The following is a 20,876-nucleotide window of genomic DNA, read 5'->3' as shown; positions in this document are numbered from 1 at the left end:
AAACATGTTTGGTGAGAATCATGACATATTTTGCCGTGTAAGTTGTAACTTAACCATAAAACAAAAAAAGGAAAATAAAATAATAGCGAGAAGTCCAGTGTGAACTTGGAGAATGGGAAAAGAATAAAACTCTTCCATCAACCACTATTGTCATGATGTCATCCAATGTTGCATACATACAAAGAATAATACAATGCTTTCCATAATTACAAATTTAAACTACTTTTTTTGTGAAAGAATATAAACTACTTTTCAGTTTGGGAGCTTAATGCTCTTTCTGAGAAGTTGATGTGTGGACAGATAACACACTGAAGGTGAAGAGAAGATTCCAAAGGTTTCTCTTGGCCTCGAGTGATCCAACTGGGCATAGAAGAGAGGGAATAGACATGCTGAAGGAACGATAAATATCTCACAAGAACTGTCTTGTTTTACGGAATAACGAAGTTAAGGGAGTACGTGAGGCTAATCTCTTGGACCTCGGCTTCTGCCATCCTAATCTCTCCAGAAAGTCTTCAATCAACCTACAATTTTGAAGTAGAACAAATTAGAGATACAAAGAAAACAAAAACCAAAAAACCAATGCCAGTTGCAAGTGAACTCACATGCTGCACATCGACTTCTGCGAAGATGCCAGCTCACGGTCTGGGAATGATTCCTCTAACCGGAAACTCAACCAAACATAGAGATCCAAAACCTTCAATTTTGGCACCAACAGAGAGATCTTATCAGAGGCTGACCTCACAGAGTAGTTTCAAATGAAACGACATTACTTTTAAGAAGCTCAAGTCAAAGAAACCATTTATCTTATCATTCTGAATACAAAGTACGGTACCGAGTACTTTCAGGTAAAGTGCAAGTACATATTTATACAGGAAGCTGATGGATTTTGTCTTCTGGCATCTGCCATTCTGGAAATCATTTCCAAACTAATTTGTACGAGGTAGAATTTAGTGATTTCCATCAATTGGGTTTGGGAGTGAAGCATTCCATGGTGAAATTTGGAAGTTAGAATCCCACATTCCTTCTCAGGAAATAGGCAATCTAAAGAAACAATATTACCTTGTGAATGGATTCAAGCTCCTTGAGTGCAGCTTCTGTTTGTGGTACCTTAAGTGTCCCTGGTGTGAATATTTCTCGAAGCCGAACAATGCCAGTATTTGCATAACTTTGAGCAAACTGTACCAGGATAGTCTTGTTATAATGGCTTCCCATTAAGATTAAACAGTACACACTCAAGGACAGTATATTAATTTTACCTGTGTAAGACCCTGGGATGAAATTTCATCATCCATGTCAACTGGGCTGCAGATCACAATGATTAATGAATCTAATTCTGAACAAGTTAAAAAGCTAACCCAACATGATTGTTAACTAAATTTTCTGAATCAAAGAGAAGACCTATTGAAAAGGTAAATTTCATTCTAAAACTTAAAAAGACAAACTCAGGTAGAAGTCTCTTCTTTATTTACCTTATACAAAAACGGTACTTATCTGGCAACCCAAGAGGCAACTCATCAATAACAGCTGCAACTTTCTGATCAAAGTGAAGGTGGAAGTAACCAACAAAAAAAGTTATCAAAATCAATTGCTAACAAGAAATACCATGTTGAGTTCCCTGACTCATTTAAAATTCACCAAAAAGCACAAACATACCAATACTTCTTCACAGTTAGCAATGAAATAATTGTCTGATAATTTGGCATTCTCTACAAAATGTGCCTGCCAACACGTAGGGGAAGGAAATGATATATAAATACATAATATATCTCATTAAACAGAAGGCTTAAACTTCAATAAAATAGAATGTCAAGAATCAAATTAATTTTTGGTTAGCTGATAATTTTCATTTTCTTTAAAGTTTTCAAAGCAAACACGAAATTACCAATCTTGGATTCATCCCTTTACTATTGTTCAAGATGTGTAAATCATCTAAAAAGTTCAAATCCACTTATAGATTGACCCTGCTATTGTGAAATCCATTATATGTTTGGTTTCAACCAGCAACAAGATCCAAATCGCTGTCCGTGTGAAGTACAAGTGAAATGTAATCAGCCGGAATAATTTCCCATGTTTTACTTTAGAAGTAGCTCCAACTGTCAACAAGCCTTACCTATGCCCTAAATGATACCTATTTTTTACGCTTTCTTTTATTTGATAAAGTATTCCATGACACACTAATTTAGTTGAATTGATCACCCTGAGCATATCTTTGTAGTGTTCCTCTCTAATACACACATGTACACACAAACATATGTAAGCTCGTATGCATGCGTTCAAAGATACAGAGCCCATGAATAAACACATACACAGGAACAGATACAAGTTATAAAGAATATAGAGATGATAATGAAACCAACCAGTATTTGGTAGAGACCACATTCTGGGTGTAAACGTGAATACATATACATAAGATCAAAGGTAGGAAATAATCCAGCACTCTGCATTAGAACAATTGCACCCGGTTAGAGGACAAGAGACACATCAATGTGAACTGAGATCTAGAAGTAGATGCATCATAAGAATCAAATAAATGTTCTTTGCAATAGATAATAGCATAATCACCTCAAGAGTCGGAGATGGGGATTCTAGTGATGAATGAAGCAAGGGCAGATCATCTGCATGTAAACAAGTCACTTCACCAACAGGAAACTTTGATCCATACCTGCCAGCTCTTCCTGTAAGAAAAACCAGTATGTTCGTCCAAACATACAGAACCCATCATTTCAAGGTAAGAGTATAAAAGGTTACTATGTACACAAAACAATTATAAGTTGGTGGAAATTGCGAAATTTTCAACATAACACAGCACAGCACCTTCATGCACTATAGATACATCACAAGGATATGGGAACCTATAATTTTAGCTCTTATCATTATGGTAAAGTATCCACCATTTATGAAGTATTTCTTGCAGTAACTAGAGGTTATGAGAATGCATGGTAATGACATATTAATGCCTTAGGGCAAATCAGGGATTCTTAAAAGCAGGGAGTATGAATGATGCACACACCTCATAGGTTTTTATATGACGATTACATAGAGCACTAACAGATAGCATGAAATTGTGGTCAAAGTAATAAAAGATTTAAGACGAAACAAGCTCTTAACAGACTTGTTCATTTTTAGATGAGGAAGATGTTTTCGTGATGCCTTTTCTGGCACTTGTGGTTGGAGAGTAGTAGAGCATCTGAAGGAGCTGATCCAAAGGACCAAAGGATACTCAGAATAGCGTCTTTACAAGCCACCCATACTCCTTGTATATTTGTCAGATTATGCCCTTTCTCTGCATCTTTAATTTGATGTACTTCATGTGTACATAGGTGACACCCCCTTGAGTCTTTCATGAACCATAAGAGTAACAGACACATGCCATCAAGAGAGCTTAAAAACCTCATAACATACCAAATCCAAAAATTGGTTCGTTAAAAATTTCAAGAAATCACCAACATAAAGATAAGAGAGAAGGGGAAGAGTGAAGGAGAGCTACAAACAATAGCTCGGAACTTTAGAGTAGATCAGAAATTGTTGCTGTGGAAGTTGATGAAGATTCATGGGGTGGGGGAGGAATAGACTAAGGATTTACACCATGAAAAAGACTTAGGTTGTGCTTTTGGTTAGGAAAATGCCTCACAGAACTGGCATAGACTAGAGTGTATGACAGGTATTATATAGGTTTATATAAAACCAGGGTTTTAGGATCAATGTTCGGAGACCTAGATTTTGGGAAGATTTATTTGGGCTGCCTTGATAAAATTCTGAAGAAATTAAATACAGATATACTTACAAATAGGCTACTAGCATTAGCATCAAACTAAAATATGAACCTCGCCTATATGGACTTACAAGTTTAAACTTTAAAGTATATGCTATTAACCCAAAGGAGTACCTGCAATTTGTTTGACCTCAGGTACAGTGAGTTCCCGCTTCTCAAAACCATCAAATTTCTTCATTGTTGAAAATATGATCCGTGAAATGTTCAGATTAAGACCCATCCCAATTGCATCACTTGCCACAAGAACATCAAACTCACTGCTTGCATCATTGAACTTTGTTGCCTGCAGTCCTAAAGGGTATATTAACCAAGAAATTGTGGTGATTATAAAAGGTTTAAACTAGAAAGTCAATCATTACAACCAAAAACATCCACAATTGAATTGGAATCTCATTTTATTCTTTTACATTCAAAACAGTTTAGCAAGACAGTAAGCTTGTCACTAAAGGAAATCATTTAAGAAAAAGGATACCTATTTGCAAGAAGGAACTAATACCTGTCTTGTTCGAGTCTCTGGTGGGAGTGAACCATAAACAACAGAACAAAGATGCTTTCCCCCATTTTCAATTTCTTTCTAGCAATACAATAAATGAACAAATGCACTTTGACAAGTTAGTACAACGGTAATACCGTAAATGAATAGAATCAAGAAAGACAAAGAACATCAACAGAAGTTCAAACAGCTTCAGCAATAAAACGTTTATAAAATAAAATAAAATAAAAAGTCCTTTTTGAGCCCAGAAACAAAAGTAAATATTAGTATAGCAGGGAAACATTTTCTACTGAGACTTGAGAGAATAGAATAAAGCTTTCTGAACCAACGACCATTTTTAGACTCAAAATTTTCCTTTAACACCCAAATTCCTTTCTAGTGTCTCTTTTCCAAGCCTCATCTCATATGTACCTCAAAGTAGAATATATTATTACTATCAAGACTCAGAGAAGCCATCTCTATTATTCCCATCCAGCCAACAAAGACAAATCACGCATCTCATACAAGATACACACAGTCAGTTCAGTCTTTCAAAATCTATCCTTTATGTTAATCCAGCATTATAGAAACTAAGATGCCATTTCTCATCTTCATTTCTTTTCCCTCCAGAGAAGAGCTTATAACTAATAAAAGTTCTAGAAACTTTTCTTCTTTGGGACATAAAGCATACCTAAATAAATAAATAAAAGTTCATACCGTACACAGATAAGCTCAAGTTTCAAACACAAACACATCAGGAAACTAATCTAAGAAGATATAACTAGGAAAAATATTGAAAGTAGGTCTTGCGTTAAACATAAACTGCACACACGTGCACCTACATATTTCATGACATACAAAAACAAATACAAGATTGTCGATCACTACCTTCAATTTGTATATTTTATGACGTGAAAAGGTTACAATGCAGTCGCCTGTCCTTATATTAGAAAAGGAACCGAGAGGGACCTTCATTGGAACAAGAGGTGAAAGTCTCTCATAGAAGTTAACCTAATCAAAACCAAAAACAAGAACACATTGAGAGGAACAAAGATAAAAACAAGTGACAGAAGGTAATTGGAAGAGCATTACTGAATACACACATCATATGCTCATAACAGCACTTAACCAATACAATCAATCTAAGGAGATACAAATCATGAGCTTCTGGTTTATTGGAGTTGATGGGAAATTTTCATTCAAATGTCAAACCGTCGTCTCCTCAAAATTTTAGACAAATCAATGATGTCCCGAATACATACTTTTGTCAAACGATCCAAGGAAAGTAGTGGACACTCTCAAAATTTCTCAAAATAAAATTCAGATTATATATCCCTCCCTCTTACTCATATAGAAAACTTTCATAAGTGGAAACCAGAATAAATACAAAGGAAAATCCTTTAACACCTAGTTTCTGGCTGCAAAATACAGTAAACATATTATTGATATTGCAGTAGGCTTCTCATTATTGTCTTTCTGAAACAGTCAAAGTGAAATGAACTTACAGCATGGACATTACAGTTTGGGATCTTTATTAATAGTTCAAATGAGTAAAACACATGCACAGAGAAAAATACCTAGCAAATAATTATGTAGCATCCTTATCCCTCTGGTCCAATACAAACTACTTTACTAAAACAAGAAAGACTTTAGCAAAGCTGGCTCCAAAAAACCCTATTACCTCAATATGATCACCGGTCACATTCAGTATTTCCTGAATAAGAGGAACAGCAGCTGGATCTCCACAAAGGTGAAGTTCGTCAGCAGAAATTCCTAATAGAGCACGTGTGAATGAAAAACCCCTTGTCTTACAACCCAACATCTGACCAAAGAGAAAAAGAAAAAAAATTAATCCAGAAAGCAGAGAAAAGTCTTCAACCAACTCTTGAGTTAACTTGTGAAGGAAAAATGTTCTTGGGCGGTCTGACCGAAAACTCTAAACAAAATTTCTGACTCATACTCGGATACAAACAAGTACTTAGATCATTTCCTTGAACGTGCACTAGTCCATATGCCTCAATAATTTTCCATTTCCACCAAACACCACAATCTCAATTAAAACAACACAGACTGATCTTTAAAAGGTTTCTAAAAGGTAGGAAGCAAATCTCTAGAGTTCCACATAAATAAAATCAACTTGCCTGAATTTCGTCAATAATGGCACAATGGTAGTGGGAGGTTACATCAGCCATCTCAACTGTCACAGCCGTATGTTTTGCACCATCAATCTCCTCTCTTTCTTGTCCTGTAATTAGATCACAAGGAACGTTTGCCTTGTTCAACCGTTTGGCAACCTCCCAAGCCAATAATCTCAGGGGACCACAATATATGCCTGCAGAGAAGGGGAAAAAAAATACCGAACTATATTCAAGGCATTATTATAACAGCTTGTCATTAATTACCTGAGTAAACTGAATAATCGAAACCACTGCAACGCACAACATACCAGATGGACTTGATTCGAGTCGCTTCAGAGCATTGTGCGTTTTACCACTGTTTGTGGGACCCATGTGCAGGATGACCTTGCGTTGCTTACTTCGAGCTTTTGGATACCATGTATGAGGAGAACTGAAATTTGACCACATTCAATCATGAGGATAAAACTAAAGGATGCTAAATGCTCTTCATGGAAAAAAAGAATATAACAATCCAAAGAGGAATATAAAAGGAAAATGACACATTGTTGGATCCTAAGTCCTAAGCTTTGAGCCTCTAGTAACAGCTGAATGTAAACTCCAAGCTTGGCTCCATTTATCCACTTGAAGTACAATATGAGTGACCAAAATTAGAAAGATACAGTAAGAAGTTGAGAAATCACATTATATTGAATCGTAAAATTGTCATACCACATATTACATATGATTTTTTTTTTAATAAAATGACTGTTTAAGTATCTAAATTGAACCTACAAAGCAAAGAATAAAATCATTTTCGAAAGTGGAAACAAAAGAAAATACAAAAAGGAACAAACTCATCCAGAATGCTATGCAAGACAATAGGAAACTGGAAGTTACAGTTTGTTTCCAAACAAGTCTTACATAATTTACAATTGCATATCCAAGGCAATAAATAGCTACGAGCAACAAATTTCTTACGTCAGGTCTGTAAAATCAAACTTTGTGGCACCACTGGAGCTACTATACTGCTTTGTCTTATCAAAAACATCAACCAAAGTTGCGACCTTCAATTCCAAATGCGGGCAAAGGGGCCCCATATTACCTGCTAAGCCTGTGGAAATGTAACAATAAGAAACAACATGAAAACAGAAAACGAGTTATAGCAACACTCGGATTATGAAATTACACATGAATCAATCTAGAAATTCTGAATTAGCAAATCCCAAGAGCTCATAACATCCTTACAGACTAATTACAAGTATAAACATGTCGGCTTATGAAGCCGGGGACATCTACAAATTTTAATGAATATATTTTTGGTATATTAAAAAGGTAAACAACACCGATCTAATTTTCTCTTCATATCTATCCACTTTTTTTGAGAGAAAGAAAAGTAGGCCAAGAAAGGAAGTCAGGCCACATTTCTCTCAAAACAAGCATGCAGTGCACGCATGCTCTTGATGGTAAAAAGATAAAAGTGGACTAAAGAACAAAAACTCAACCTACTACATTAGAATTAGCGGTATAATTGATCTTCATTTAGCGTTTCCCTTTCCCTCATTACCCAACAAAGTTGGGGAAATAAATCTGCTAAAATATCTGATAAGTAAGCACATGAGAATTGGAAAATGGAAAAACTATACTTGTTCCAGTTTTCACAATGAGTTCCAAACATGTTGTAAGTACTAATATTTGAAACAAATTAAAAATGGAAAATAGCAGAACCCTCCTATTGGATAATATTATATTTAACATGATAAAATCAAATCACGTAAGTCAGATGATTGCATTAGACTCACGAATGCACTGGTGATTTCTCAAGTTACAGGAATGATACATAACGAACACTCCTGCAGTTTCTAGGCTAGCAATTCTCAACTGATATTGCAATGCAGAATCCAACAGTTCAATACTTATGCTCAGTTTAATCCCACTAAAATCAAATTTCTAAACTTGGGTTGACTTTATTCATCCTAAAAGAAGAACATTCCATAACCAAATAAAAAGCAACATAAAGCATGCTCTTTTTTCCACCGTTTTCTCATCAACCAAACACCTTATAACTACAAAAGCAACTAAATGAAAGGAAAAAAAATGTGGGTATGAAGGAACGAACCGTGGAGAGTGCGAGAAACGCCGACAGATGAAACTCTTCGGGAAAGTATTAACGATGCCGCCATTGTTACGGGTTTAAATTTTCCAGAACAAAAAAGAAAATTACGGCAAAAACGTTACTGCTATTGTTGTTGTTGCTGCGTTTATGAGGATTGAAGTGTTAAAGAAGAAAGAAAAAACGAAATCAGTGTGAGTTATGAGACATGTTATAGGAAAAAGGTTTGGTTCTTCTCTCTCAAAACACTCGAAGTGCCGAACTCATTCTTCGGGTTCGCTTGGGTACTTGGTGGGCTTCAATTCACTTCCACCGTTCCTCAACTTTCAGTTTAGGTCCTAAAAATAAAAATTGGATGCTTGGCTGTTAAAATGCTATAATATAAACTCTCATTGTCAATTTGTCATTCATGATTGTGATTTGAAGGTCAACGTATCCAATGAAAAGGGTTTGACGACCTCTAATCTTATGTACAAACCCTATAAATACCCCTATATTTAAGCTTTCCTTTCGGACATCCTCAAGCTTTCAGTCCAAGCTCCATTGCCATTCTGTGTTGGGTTGGGTTCAGTTTCACCCTGGGCAAAGCCCTAAGGTCAGACCTATAGACCCCACGGCCCAAATGATAAAGGCATGAGCACTGTGATTTGGTTTCGGCCCAATATTGATGGGCCGGTTTGGTTTCAGACCGACATTTGCACATATGATACGGTTTGGTTCGGTTTCAGCCTGACATTGAATCATCGCAGTTTTTATTTGTTTGGGTTAGTCTCAAATTAGACCGAATCAAACCAAATAAATTCATTTGAAGATTGATTTGGTTCGATCATTTCAAACAATCAAGTAAAAATCTTATGTTCTTTTTACATATATCAAAAAACTTAACTTTTGATATGATTATTTTTAAATTATCTGGTTATATACTAATGGGAAAGTTTATGAAAGGATGATGGCTAGCCGATAATACTTATGAGAAAGTAGAAAATAACAAATTGAGAATAAGTATATTGATTAATTAGTTGGGTGCACTATGAAGCCCATAAATAATCGATGAACAAACATGGCCCATCTTCTTAGATGCATGGCTGATAGGCTCTACTTCATCTTCAAGAGTGGGCTGTGAACCCATCCCATGCAAAATCCCAATCACCCTCGCTGGAGAGACTTAGCTTGTCTCATGTGTTATACTCACAATTACAGGACCATCCTAATATTCCCATGCATCTAAAGGAGCAAATTTAATTTCATAAGCCTTGAGATATATCCTCCACATGATCCAAATGTATCTATTTAGCTGGGCCTAGTCATATTGAATGCTGTGTTAGGGAGCTACATGAATGACAAGACTATTGAAATGGCCAGAACCTCATGATATTTGGTAGAAAATATAAAAAGGTGATATAATGCCTGGAAGAGGAAGAGATGCCTCCCTACCACACATATGTCAATATGTAATGCAAGGTGGGTGCTATGCTTCGGCCGGCCAATATTGTACTGTGTGAACTATATATAGCTCATCACATCTATATCCACATTTATTAAATGTTGTTAATATCAAATGGAGTGATAGTTAGTGTTGAGGCGCATATAATTTACTATTTGGATCAATACGAACACCAACACGATATTATTATTATTATTATTAATTTTGTCGAATTTTCTACATTTTAAAAGCATACTTCATATAATTCTGATTTCGGCCGATTCCAACATTGGAAGGTTATGAAATCCGAAAAATTTGAAATTTTCGAAATTGAATCGAAATTAAAATGTATTTCAAGACCAAATAGACATAAACGAGTTAGCCTATAAATGATTGCATATTTATACAATGTACAATGTCACTCAAATTATAGGGGCTCTTCAATTGTTTTAGACTAAGTCAAATGATTTCATCCTTTTTCAAAACTTGAAATACGGTGGTCCTATAACATACTTTTGAGTCTGGACCATGCCCTAGTTTTTCACATCAATCTCGTGAAAGGTATATATATACTTGCCAATCAATTTCCAGATACAGAAATAATCAAATGAATCTGGGAATGTACAAAAGAAATAAAAGAAAATTTTATCGTAATTCCAAAAGGGAACTGTGGAGCAGTGGAAAGAAGAACATAGCAAAAATAGTCTCGAATAATTATCTAATTATTCAGACAGTAAATCATTATAGCCAAAAGAAATTTCCTGTTTCAATGCATGCTTATAGTAAAAATAAGAAAAGGAAAAACCAATATAAAAAGTTTGATATTCCACCATGTTGGATCCTCTATGTATAAAACATTTTGCGTTGTATATCCTTCATGTAACATTGTAACTGCACAACAATGTTGATCTTCATGATCATCTTAATATTTGTAAGATTTAATCCGACCATATATGTTAATTAATTGAAGCAAAAAAAAATTGCTCGTCGGATAGGTACCTCGTCGAACTTTCACAAGTACAATGTAAATCTCACTCTTTACGATGCATCATATACTTGATGTGTGAAAGTTTGACACAATGTACAAGACACATAAGAATTTCTCTTAAAATTGTTTTCCCTGATGAATTAGTTACAAAATCACAAGCATTCTTATACATTCCTAACCCTATATAATTTTAATCTCATCCAAAAAATTGACTAAAAACAAGCAAGGAAACACCAAAATTCTTGTAGTCTGGGATTATAAACGTATGTGAGAGTGAGAGGTCTACATCCAAGGGACAAATAAATATATTATTGGGTACAAATGCAGAGGTAAAATGAACTTTGTTTATGAAAGAGAATATGCCAAAGACAGTGACATGTGAGAAAGCTTCGTCACATTTTGAAAACAAAGAACAAAACCTTGTCTTAAAAACGGATACAAACCTCATTAAAGGAAAAGAAGGAAGAAGAATGGGGGATGGGTCTGAAAGCCAACAAAACAAAGAAAACAAAAAAAAAAGCAATAAGGAATCTTGGAAGAAAATCAAATGCTGCATACCTTTGACTGCCTCGTAAATCTTCATTATATTTGGCCTTAGATTCACCAAGGCCAAAGGGGGAGGAGGGTAGTTCAGGAAACAAAAAAGAAAAAGTAGCAGTACCAAATCTTCTTTGAGTTCTTTATGATTTATTGACCTATTTTGCATGAATCTTATTTTATTGGGACAACGCAATCTCATACACACACAGTTTGTGAACAAATGCATCTTTTAATCTTTACTCTTTAGGATACAATTAGTCATCATCATGTTCTATTCCAATGTATGATTATGTGGAAATTAAATTTAATGCTAATTTTAATTATAAAACCATCTTCGGTTGCCTTTAATTGAATATGCATTTTGTACAAGCGCATGAATGATTATCAACTGTTGAGCATAATGCATCCCACCATCAATTTGGAATTGATATATCAATAATATAAAATTAATAGCAAAAGTGAGAAAGAGTGATATTTTTTGGGAATTGGAATATCCTTTATATAGAAATGTCATCCCTTGTGTCAATTCTCAACCAGAATGGATGGTGCTGATTGAAAAAACCAGTTCATCACTTTTGATCTCATTAGTTGCTCTCATTGGAACTGTGGAAGGGTTTAGCCAAGGGTTGTTTATACCCACTCCCTTTGCTCTCATTAGTCAATGGGTGGGATGGGACTAAGATATCCGATCAACTCTAAGATACCATTATTTGTCTTCAGAATCATGTATTTATTATGGCTTGGTTGAATCCATGAACGTGGTGTTCCCTAGATACCACTTCATGAAATTGGAATGCTTGTGTTCTATAGAATCATGGATAATTTTTTTGAATTTAAGGTCTATTGTAGGACCTATTCTATGAATTTGGGATGCCATATTCAACGTTTAGGAGCTATGGTCTATTTTTCTAATATTCCCTTCAAAGATTATTCATGCAAAAAAGTCAGAATAAATAGGAAATTATGTACCAATTTGAATATCCGTAATTTTTTTATTTATCTAACCAACTGTGTATAAAAAGAAATACCACTAAACTAATAATTATTGTTTCTTATTAAGTTTTACTTTCTTTATTCTTTACTCTAAACTCATTAGGTCAGTAATTTTAAAACTCATTATGTGAGTGAAAAAATTGTGCAATATTGCACTTGAGTGCATATGACCAAAAGATGAGCCAAAATTGCTACCCAATTGCAAAGGGCTTAGTTCAAGTGGTTAAGAGCAGTTATCCCTACATCTAAAGTCATGTGTTTGATTTTTCTCCCTCCCCCCTCTTCCCACAATATCGCTTACATAAAAATACACTATGGTATCATTTATTTGCACAGAACCAAACCAAATTTATGGACGAAAAAACAATTATATACTAGCATCCTTTCATATGCTTACAATATCCGCATATTGATGAGTATGCATGTCAAAATTTCCCTCTTTTCATCATGTATTCATTGAATCAAAAGAATATGATTTCTGTTAGATACCCATTTGAATTTTCATGAAATCCTTCGTCAATTGTTAAGGTTCTCAAAGTGGAGAAGAATGAAGTATATTTCCAATCGTAGTGGGGCCACTTTGTTCGAGGTTTTTTCCCTTTAGATATCCAATTACAAGGGATGGCCCATTAGCTCTTTGTGTTTGATACAATCTCTCACTTTACATGTTCCTTTGCACTATTTCAGTATTAACTTTTTTCTCGTTATTGCTTCAAATCATTCCCTAAGACCCACATTAGCAGAAGCAAATTGAAAACAATGTCGCCCTAAAATCCATCCATACAAAAGCAAAAGCACATAATTCACCAACCATTTCATGAAGATTAAATGATTTAATGCTGATTAGATAACCTTGATGAGCAAAATGGAAGTAAACTCATTATTACATGTTTTTGAAACTTGGGGTAGTGCGCATACGATATCATTTTCTAGTTAAAAAAAAATTGCTTAAGTTTTTCTTTTAAGTTTTTAAACTTGCAAGTTCACTCATTACTACTTCATGGCCTTAACCCAAATGGAAACTTTGGATTGAGAAAAGTAATTTGGTGGCAGACTCTCTTGCGGATATTGAGCATGATTGAGCTCAGCCTAGCTAAAACATGGACTGTCTGACCAAAAAGAATGAAAAAGGCTAAAACATGGCCTAATTGTTTTCTGTATATAAATGGGGTTGTGGATGCCTTAGGTTTTTGAGTGGAAGTCTTTTTATGTATGCTATTTTAAGTGCTATTTCAAAGGGTTTGTAATTTGTTTTATTTATTTTTTAAGTACAAGCGATTGTGGGAAGGAGGCTTACACACAAATATTCACGTGTGGTTTTGGGAGTTTCGAACTCCTGCCCACATGGATAGAGGTAGAATGGCTTAATTTAGTGGTACTTATTATTTTTTTTTTCCAATGTTGAAAATTTGAATTTATTACTAATTATTTTTGCTAGAGCCTGAAATTGTGGTACAGTTGGGCTTTACATCTTCATAACAAAGGCAAACAATGCATTTATATGCAAGTCCCAATCTTGCATATCTATTTGGGACCAATTGGTCATCATAAAAACTACACGTAGTTAGTGGAGGCTAATGAAGCTATTAAGGATTTCCATTTGGAATGTGGGTGGATTTTGATTTATGCCTTTGTGGTGCCCCCAACAACAATTGTTCCGCCGTTTGCACAATACATTTTGTCCTCTAAACATGTAAAGTATGCCCCTAATCAATGGTTTAAGACCCAATAATAATCATGAGGATTTGCAACAACTAATACAAAATGCAAGAGACAGCCAAGCTCTCTCTGCCTCTTGGATGCTTATGGGGTCATGGGTATTAAGAGTTTATTACCGGTCAATTAAGACTTCAAACTTTTGGGGAAAAAAAAAAAAATTGAAGACTTCAAATTTGAGAGCCTATCCTAAACCAAAAAGGGAAAAGACCTTGTTTTGTTCAAAGACTGGCTTTCAAACATGTTGTTGTTGAAGGCTCAAGAAGAGCTAGAGCTTGGCATGGGCGGCGGGCACATCAAACTATAGAAGTAGGACACTTTGTGTGACCACACAAATATTGCTCAAATGCCTTCTAAGTCAAAAGATCCCCATGCAAATAATAATTATAATAATGAAAATAAAAATTAAAGATAATGTTATATAAATTCAAATATATGCTAACGTGGTCTAGTCTAGTGGAAAGAGCCTTGACTTGCAGACAAGTGATCTCAAGTTCGAATCCGACACCTTGATAGTGTGTATGTGAGAAAACCTTCCTCCCCCAATATCGTTTGTATAAAAAAAAAGCTCACATCTTTATAAGTTGGTAGCTTCTAAAGAATTAAAAAGAGAACCCCAACACCCAAAATCTGGGACAGCTGCATATGTTTCCAAAGACACAAAACCTAGATTGAGCCAAGAAAGCCTCAAAATTGCTTAATAAACATTCTCCCAATTTCCCAACCCAACATCCACAATCATTTCATCTATAATAACAACATAGAGAATCGCACACATGACACATACATCCACATTGCTAAAAAAAAAATTAGTTTGGAACTTTGGAAAAACCTAAAAGGACAAAAATTGAAGTTTGTTGAGGGAATTTTATACATTGCTAAAGTTGAATGCCTCCCAAAACCACAAAAACCCAACAATTTCACAAAAACACAAAAAACCCAAGTAGGGAATGTATTAATTTGTTTTGTTTATTGTCCAAGACACTATTTCTTCAACCCCAAACATTCTTTGCCAGCAAAAAGAAGAAAATAATAAAATAAAAAAGAGCAGCAGAAAACAAATATAGTATTAGTACTTGAACAAGAGCAGATACATTCCCTTTATCTTTTTCCTTCTTTAACTGCTTTTTTACTTTGATGGGTAGACCAAAATGGGGTAGAAGGATACAGCTATAGGGGAGGAGGGTATATGTCTGGTTCTCAAACCTGCCCTTCACTTTGCTGACCGTGGGCAGCCTTTGTTCTGCTGACCGGCTCGTTTCTGTTCAGAAGCTAAAGCTAAACGACATGCCCGTTGCCCCATCATGTTGGGCCTGCCTTGAGCTTTGGGGTAAAATATTTTTCAAATTAAAAAAATAAATAGAAATTAAAAAGAAAAGCCCACAAAGACTCTGTCTTTCTCTCTCTCTGTCTCTGGGCACTTTATACTGTTCAAATTCGATACTTTGCTGTTGTTACTAAGAACGAGGCCCTTTGGTTCAAAGAGAGAGAAAGAGAAAGCTTCGCTTCTCTCTCTCTCCATGTCTGCCGCATTGTCTTGTTCTACTTCAGAATCTCATCTCACTTCCACGCATTAAAGCGTTGTCTCTCTTTCTCTCTCTTTCTCATTCCAGTCGTTGTGCTTTCATATTCTTCTGCGCTTCTTTTGCTTCTCTGAGCCTCAGCACTTAACCAGAGAGAGAGTGTGTGTGTATACATAGCACAACAAGACCAAAACAAGAAAACCCATTTGTTGTTTGCTCTCCTTCTTTCAATATTTGGAGCTTTTTTTTATTATTGTTTCTGAGAGTTTAAGGAGCTATTGGGAAAACACAAAGGACTGAACTTGTTCATAGTCTAGAGCTCCTCAGAGTGAAAACCCAGAAATTGGGGAAGGGGAGAGTATCTTTGGCTGATACTGGTTAAAAAACCAGAAGCCCAAGAATTGCAGAGAATAATACTGCAGAGCTGTATGAAGTAATAGTGAAACAATGAGAGATGAGAATTCCAAGAAAAGCAAGGTTTTTTACTTTCTTCTGCTGGAAAAAGTATTTATTTTAATGAAAAATTTATGAATTTGTTTATTATTATTTTGTTTTGATTTCTGGAAATGGTTTGCTGATTCTTCTATTTGTTGTTTGGTGAAGCTCTCATGGTCAAAGAAAATGGTCAGAAAGTGGTTCAATATCAAGAGCAAAACTGAGGACTTTCAGGCAGATGATGTTGTTTCTGGAGGTCGAAATCTTTGCTTTGTTTTCTTTACCCATGTGGTACATGATTGGTTCTTGCTATTATTAAATCATTATTGGGGTTCTGGGTGACATAATCTTAAGCTCACTCCAGAAAACTGAGAGAAACTATAAAAAGAAAAGTAATTGGTAAATGCTGCTATAGCTTCTAAAATTGACTTATTTTTTAGAAGTAATGTAAAATGCTAACTTCTAAATTCTGACTTATTTTCGTTCTCATAGCTATTCTTATTGTCCTATCTGGTTTGGCTATATATGAAACCAATTTGAAACATGTAAATCCTCTTTGGTGCTTATTTTGACCTCTCTTGTGTTTTCTTTTTTGAACTCAAAATTAATGCATTGCCAATAATTTTCTTCTTCAGGAGGTGATCAGGTCGAATACAGGACTAGCTTCTCAGAGAGGGAACCGTGCACAATTAAGAAAAGCAAGACAGGTTGGGTATAATCTGAAAGAAACTATTTGAATCAGCCCCTCTCTTTCATGTCTCAAGACTTGGCATTATTGGTCTCTTTTCCTCATATTATTTTCTCTCACTTTATTGCACAGAGAAATTTAGCAAGAACCCAGAGCAGGTCCGTCGACGAAAAATGAATCTTGACCATCCTCGAATCATAGATGTAGAAAACCATAGGTAAATGTCTATATCTTCTTTCACAATGTTCTTAATAAAGTACTTTATCTAATATATTATTTATTGACAAGTTTTCTTCCTTTTGATTTGGAGCAGCATTTTTGTTGCTACATGGAATGTGGCTGGAAGATCTCCACCAAGTAATTTAAAACTAGATGAATGGCTTCATGCCTCACCTCCTGCAGACATTTATGTTCTTGGGTAAGGTTTGGTTGTTTATATGCTATCATATTTCTGAACAAACTCTGTTATTGACCCGTTGCTAAAAGATATATGTATACTTCTCTCTTTCAGATTTCAAGAGATAGTTCCCCTAAATGCTGGTAATGTTCTGGGAGCAGAAGACAATGGCCCTGCCAAGAAATGGCTGGCTCTCATTCGAAAGACTTTAAACAATCTTCCCGGTACCAGCGGGGGTAGTGGGTGCTATACACCATCTCCCATCCCTCATCCAATTGTAGAACTACATGCAGATTTTGAAGGATCAAGTAGGCAGAAGAGCTCTTCTTTTTTTCAACGCCGATCATTCCAGGCGACCCAAAGCTGGAGAACGGAGAATGACCCTTCAATCTCACAACCTCGACTTGATCGAAGGTTCAGTGTTTGTGATCGGGTGATCTTTGGTCACAGGCCAAGTGACTATGATCCCAGTTTCAGATGGGGTCATAGGCCAAGTGACTATTCAAGGCCGAGTGACTACTCAAGGCCAAGTGACTACTCAAGGCCAAGTGACTATTCCAGGTGGGCTTCGTCTGATGATGATAATGGACCAGGTGATTCACCAAGTACTGTTTTATTCTCACCAATGTCCTATGGTGGATCTGCATCCAATGAAAATGGATATAGAATGCCAGGAGGGCATTCAAGGTACAACTTAGTTGCAAGCAAGCAAATGGTTGGCATCTTTCTTACAGTATGGGTCAGGAGTGAACTGAGGGATTATGTTCAAAACATGAAAGTATCATGTGTTGGAAGAGGATTGATGGGTTATCTTGGGAATAAGGTAATGATTGAATTAATTATATGGTTGTTTTGATTCTTTTCAATGCATTTTTTCAATTGTAATCAACTTAGCAAATGCAAATTTTCTGTTTGGATTAACAGGGATCCATCTCAGTAAGTATGTCTTTGCACGATACAACATTTTGCTTTGTTTGTACTCATTTAACATCGGGACAGAAGGAGGGTGATGAACTAAGAAGGAATTCAGATGTCATGGAAATCCTTCGGAAGACCAGGTTTCCGCGGGTTAATGGCTCCCGCGCACTGAAATCCCCAGAAACAATCCTGGAGCATGAGTAAGATTTTTGCTCGTCAACCGTTGATTAAATATTACATTATAGTGTTCAGCTGCGTGTATATGCCTCTTTTATAATTACCATTGCCCAATTATTTTCTTATAATAAACTAATAATGTTTTCTCTCACTTCTTATCTAGTCGAGTTATATGGCTTGGGGATTTGAATTATCGAATTTCCCTCTCGTACCGCTCTGCTAAAGCGTTAGTTGAGATGCAAAATTGGAGGGCCTTGTTAGAGAATGACCAGGCATGTTTTCAAGTCCCTCAATATATTTCTCTGTTTTTAAATCCTTGCCTTTGTTCTTTACTACTGCAGTAGTAAAAGTTTCATCATAAATTGACATTGGTTCTTTCGACAGTTACGGCTAGAGCAGAAACGTGGTCGTGTCTTTGCTGGCTGGAATGAGGGGAAGATTTATTTTCCACCAACTTACAAGTATTCAACTAACTCAGACAGATACGCAGGGGATGATATGCACCCAAAGGAGAAACGTCGAACACCTGCTTGGTAAGACTTTCTTTCCTACTGTATGGAGAATTATGCTTGAAATAGAAGGGAAAATGGAGTGTAAAGTGAAGAAAAATGGATTGATCTTAGAGCAAAATGATGAAAGTTGGTACTGCAGCCTATGCATGGGCGTGCCAATAACCAAAAACTTGCAATGCTAATTTGTTCACTTTTGTCGGTGAAGGTGTGATCGAATATTGTGGTATGGTGAAGGTCTCCAACAATTATCTTATGTCCGTGGGGAATCTAGGTTCTCAGATCACAGACCAGTTTATGGTGTATTTTGGGCTGAGGTTGAGTCAAGCCAGAGCCGGTTGAAGAAAAGCACGAGTTATTCTAGTTCCAGGATTGAAGTGGAGGAGCTTCTTCCATATTCTCATGGATATACTGAGCTAAACTTTTTCTGAAGGATGAGAGAACAATGATGACCCACACCGGTCCTGCATTCAAGTATGCTTTCTCTCTCCCTCTCTGATGCCTGCACACAAATGATATGGTTGTCTGAGTGTGTGTTTCACTTGCAGATATATATATATATATATTATATTTTATATTTTAAAGTTTTATAGTTTAGTTGTTCCACTAGGTTGCCAATACAAGTTGAATAAGTTCATTTTTTTCTTTCCTGCAAACCATAATTGGTTTTGCATCCTAAATTATTCAAGCGACCCATTCCCTTTCTCCCATTTGACCCTTGTTTCATGAAAGTTTCATCTGTCACACTCCTGAGCATTCTGGTTGTCTGTGGGTATAGGAACCTTTTAACTCCACCGCTGTCCGGCTCAATCAGATCCTTCAATCTATACATCTGTCATCCTGTAGAATATACCTTTAAAAAATCTCATTGAAGGAGAGGAATGATGCCTCTTTAAGTAACCTGAAAGTCTCTCAAATTTTTTCTCTCTTTTTTCTTGAGCAGTAGATCTCTTGCTTGTTTTTGTTCCTAATTTACAATTTGGTCCCCAGTTGCAGGCGGGAATCACTTTGAAGAACTAATCGTGAAGGGTGATGGAGACTTCTCCTAGCCCACAAACCGAAAAAGGTTAGTCTTTTTTTCTTTTTGACTTTTCTTGGTTTTGCTGTACATCTTGGTTTTGCTTTGTCTAATTTGTCCCTTTACTTTCTCTTATCAGGTGTTAATTTTGCAATTTTGTTCAGTTTAACTCTATACATCAACAGCAAGTTGTACAGTAACAACAGTTGGTTAGCAGTAAGAAACAGTTTCAGCAGTAAGAACACTGCATTATTTGGTCACTCAATTAACAGATACCTACCCCACTGGCAACTCAAGCATTTCGTCTTCTGCACAATTATTAGGTACTATAATTTTGTTAAAAAGTGAATACTTCTACGCTTATGGTAATAATTACTTGCCCATAAGCTTACCATTAAAAACTTTTGTCTTGCAGGATAATCTCAGCCAACCAGAACTAGCCAAGTGGGAAGATGAAGGATTTTTTTATTCATGATTCTTTATGTGTTTAGGAATTAGGAATGTATATGATGAGTGAATGAAAGTGAAAGGGTCAAAATAATCATTTTCTTACATCCTTTCTGTATTAAATGCAAAAGAAGAAGTAAAAGATTTGATGGAGGCCTGTTGAGGCTATTGTCAAAGAAGAAAAAATAGAAAATATGTTTAAAGCCTCCTGTATCTTCCTGTTGTGGCAATTGATTTTACTGCAAAAGTTGGAGCTGCTCTTGATAGTCTCCCATCCCCACTCTGCATCTGCTTTTCCTTTTTAACTGTGAGGTTGGTAAATAAACTAGGAAAGCATGGGTCAGTTTTTACAGGTTTTGACAGGTATATGGATGAGCAACCATGATTTAGAGACTGCTTTCTTTTGTAGTGGGTTGCATTTCCACATTTGTCTTTACCAGTTTGCATGCACCAAATTCTCATGATTACCTTCTCGTAAGGACCACTTAGAACAGGTGCAAGCAGCCAACAAAAGAAAACTGCCATGATTTTTATATTAAGTGGACAAATAAATAACCAAAAACAAACGCATGCATTAGAACCCTCACCCAAGAAAAAAAAAATCATTAAAAACGTGAAAGGTGGGATTATTTT

At 35.8% G+C, this 20,876-nt stretch overlaps 2 protein-coding genes across 2 annotated transcripts; one reads left to right on the top strand and one right to left on the bottom strand.

Moving 5' to 3' along the window:
• Nucleotides 1–100: 100 nt before the first annotated feature.
• ATSUV3 (ATP-dependent RNA helicase) lies at nt 101–8,828 on the bottom strand. Its single transcript, XM_008226055.3, has 16 exons — nt 8,478–8,828; nt 7,340–7,472; nt 6,691–6,812; nt 6,386–6,576; nt 5,926–6,066; nt 5,133–5,255; nt 4,269–4,346; nt 3,887–4,055; nt 2,563–2,675; nt 2,358–2,438; nt 1,654–1,719; nt 1,470–1,534; nt 1,257–1,302; nt 1,060–1,176; nt 603–694; nt 101–521 (listed from the first exon to the last, which is right to left on the bottom strand). The coding sequence occupies exons 1-16, from the start codon at nt 8,539–8,541 to the stop codon at nt 410–412; spliced, it is 1,713 nt and encodes a 570-aa protein (XP_008224277.2). The 5' UTR covers nt 8,542–8,828; the 3' UTR covers nt 101–409.
• A 6,751-nt stretch (nt 8,829–15,579) lies between these two features.
• Nucleotides 15,580–20,523, top strand: CVL1 (CVP2 like 1). The gene is made up of 13 exons (XM_008226056.2): nt 15,580–16,131; nt 16,258–16,345; nt 16,725–16,796; nt 16,910–16,994; nt 17,091–17,195; nt 17,289–17,997; nt 18,099–18,292; nt 18,433–18,541; nt 18,654–18,802; nt 18,987–19,252; nt 19,769–19,844; nt 19,936–20,119; nt 20,212–20,523. The coding sequence occupies exons 1-10, from the start codon at nt 16,102–16,104 to the stop codon at nt 19,207–19,209; spliced, it is 1,764 nt and encodes a 587-aa protein (XP_008224278.1). The 5' UTR covers nt 15,580–16,101; the 3' UTR covers nt 19,210–19,252; nt 19,769–19,844; nt 19,936–20,119; nt 20,212–20,523.
• The last annotated feature ends 353 nt before the right edge of the window (nt 20,524–20,876 follow it).

The sequence above is a fragment of the Prunus mume genome, linkage group LG2, assembly GCF_029339155.1.
Source record: "Prunus mume cultivar Tortuosa linkage group LG2, ASM2933915v1, whole genome shotgun sequence".
Taxonomy (NCBI): domain Eukaryota; kingdom Viridiplantae; phylum Streptophyta; class Magnoliopsida; order Rosales; family Rosaceae; genus Prunus; species Prunus mume.
This window is presented reverse-complemented; position numbering and strand designations above follow the sequence as displayed.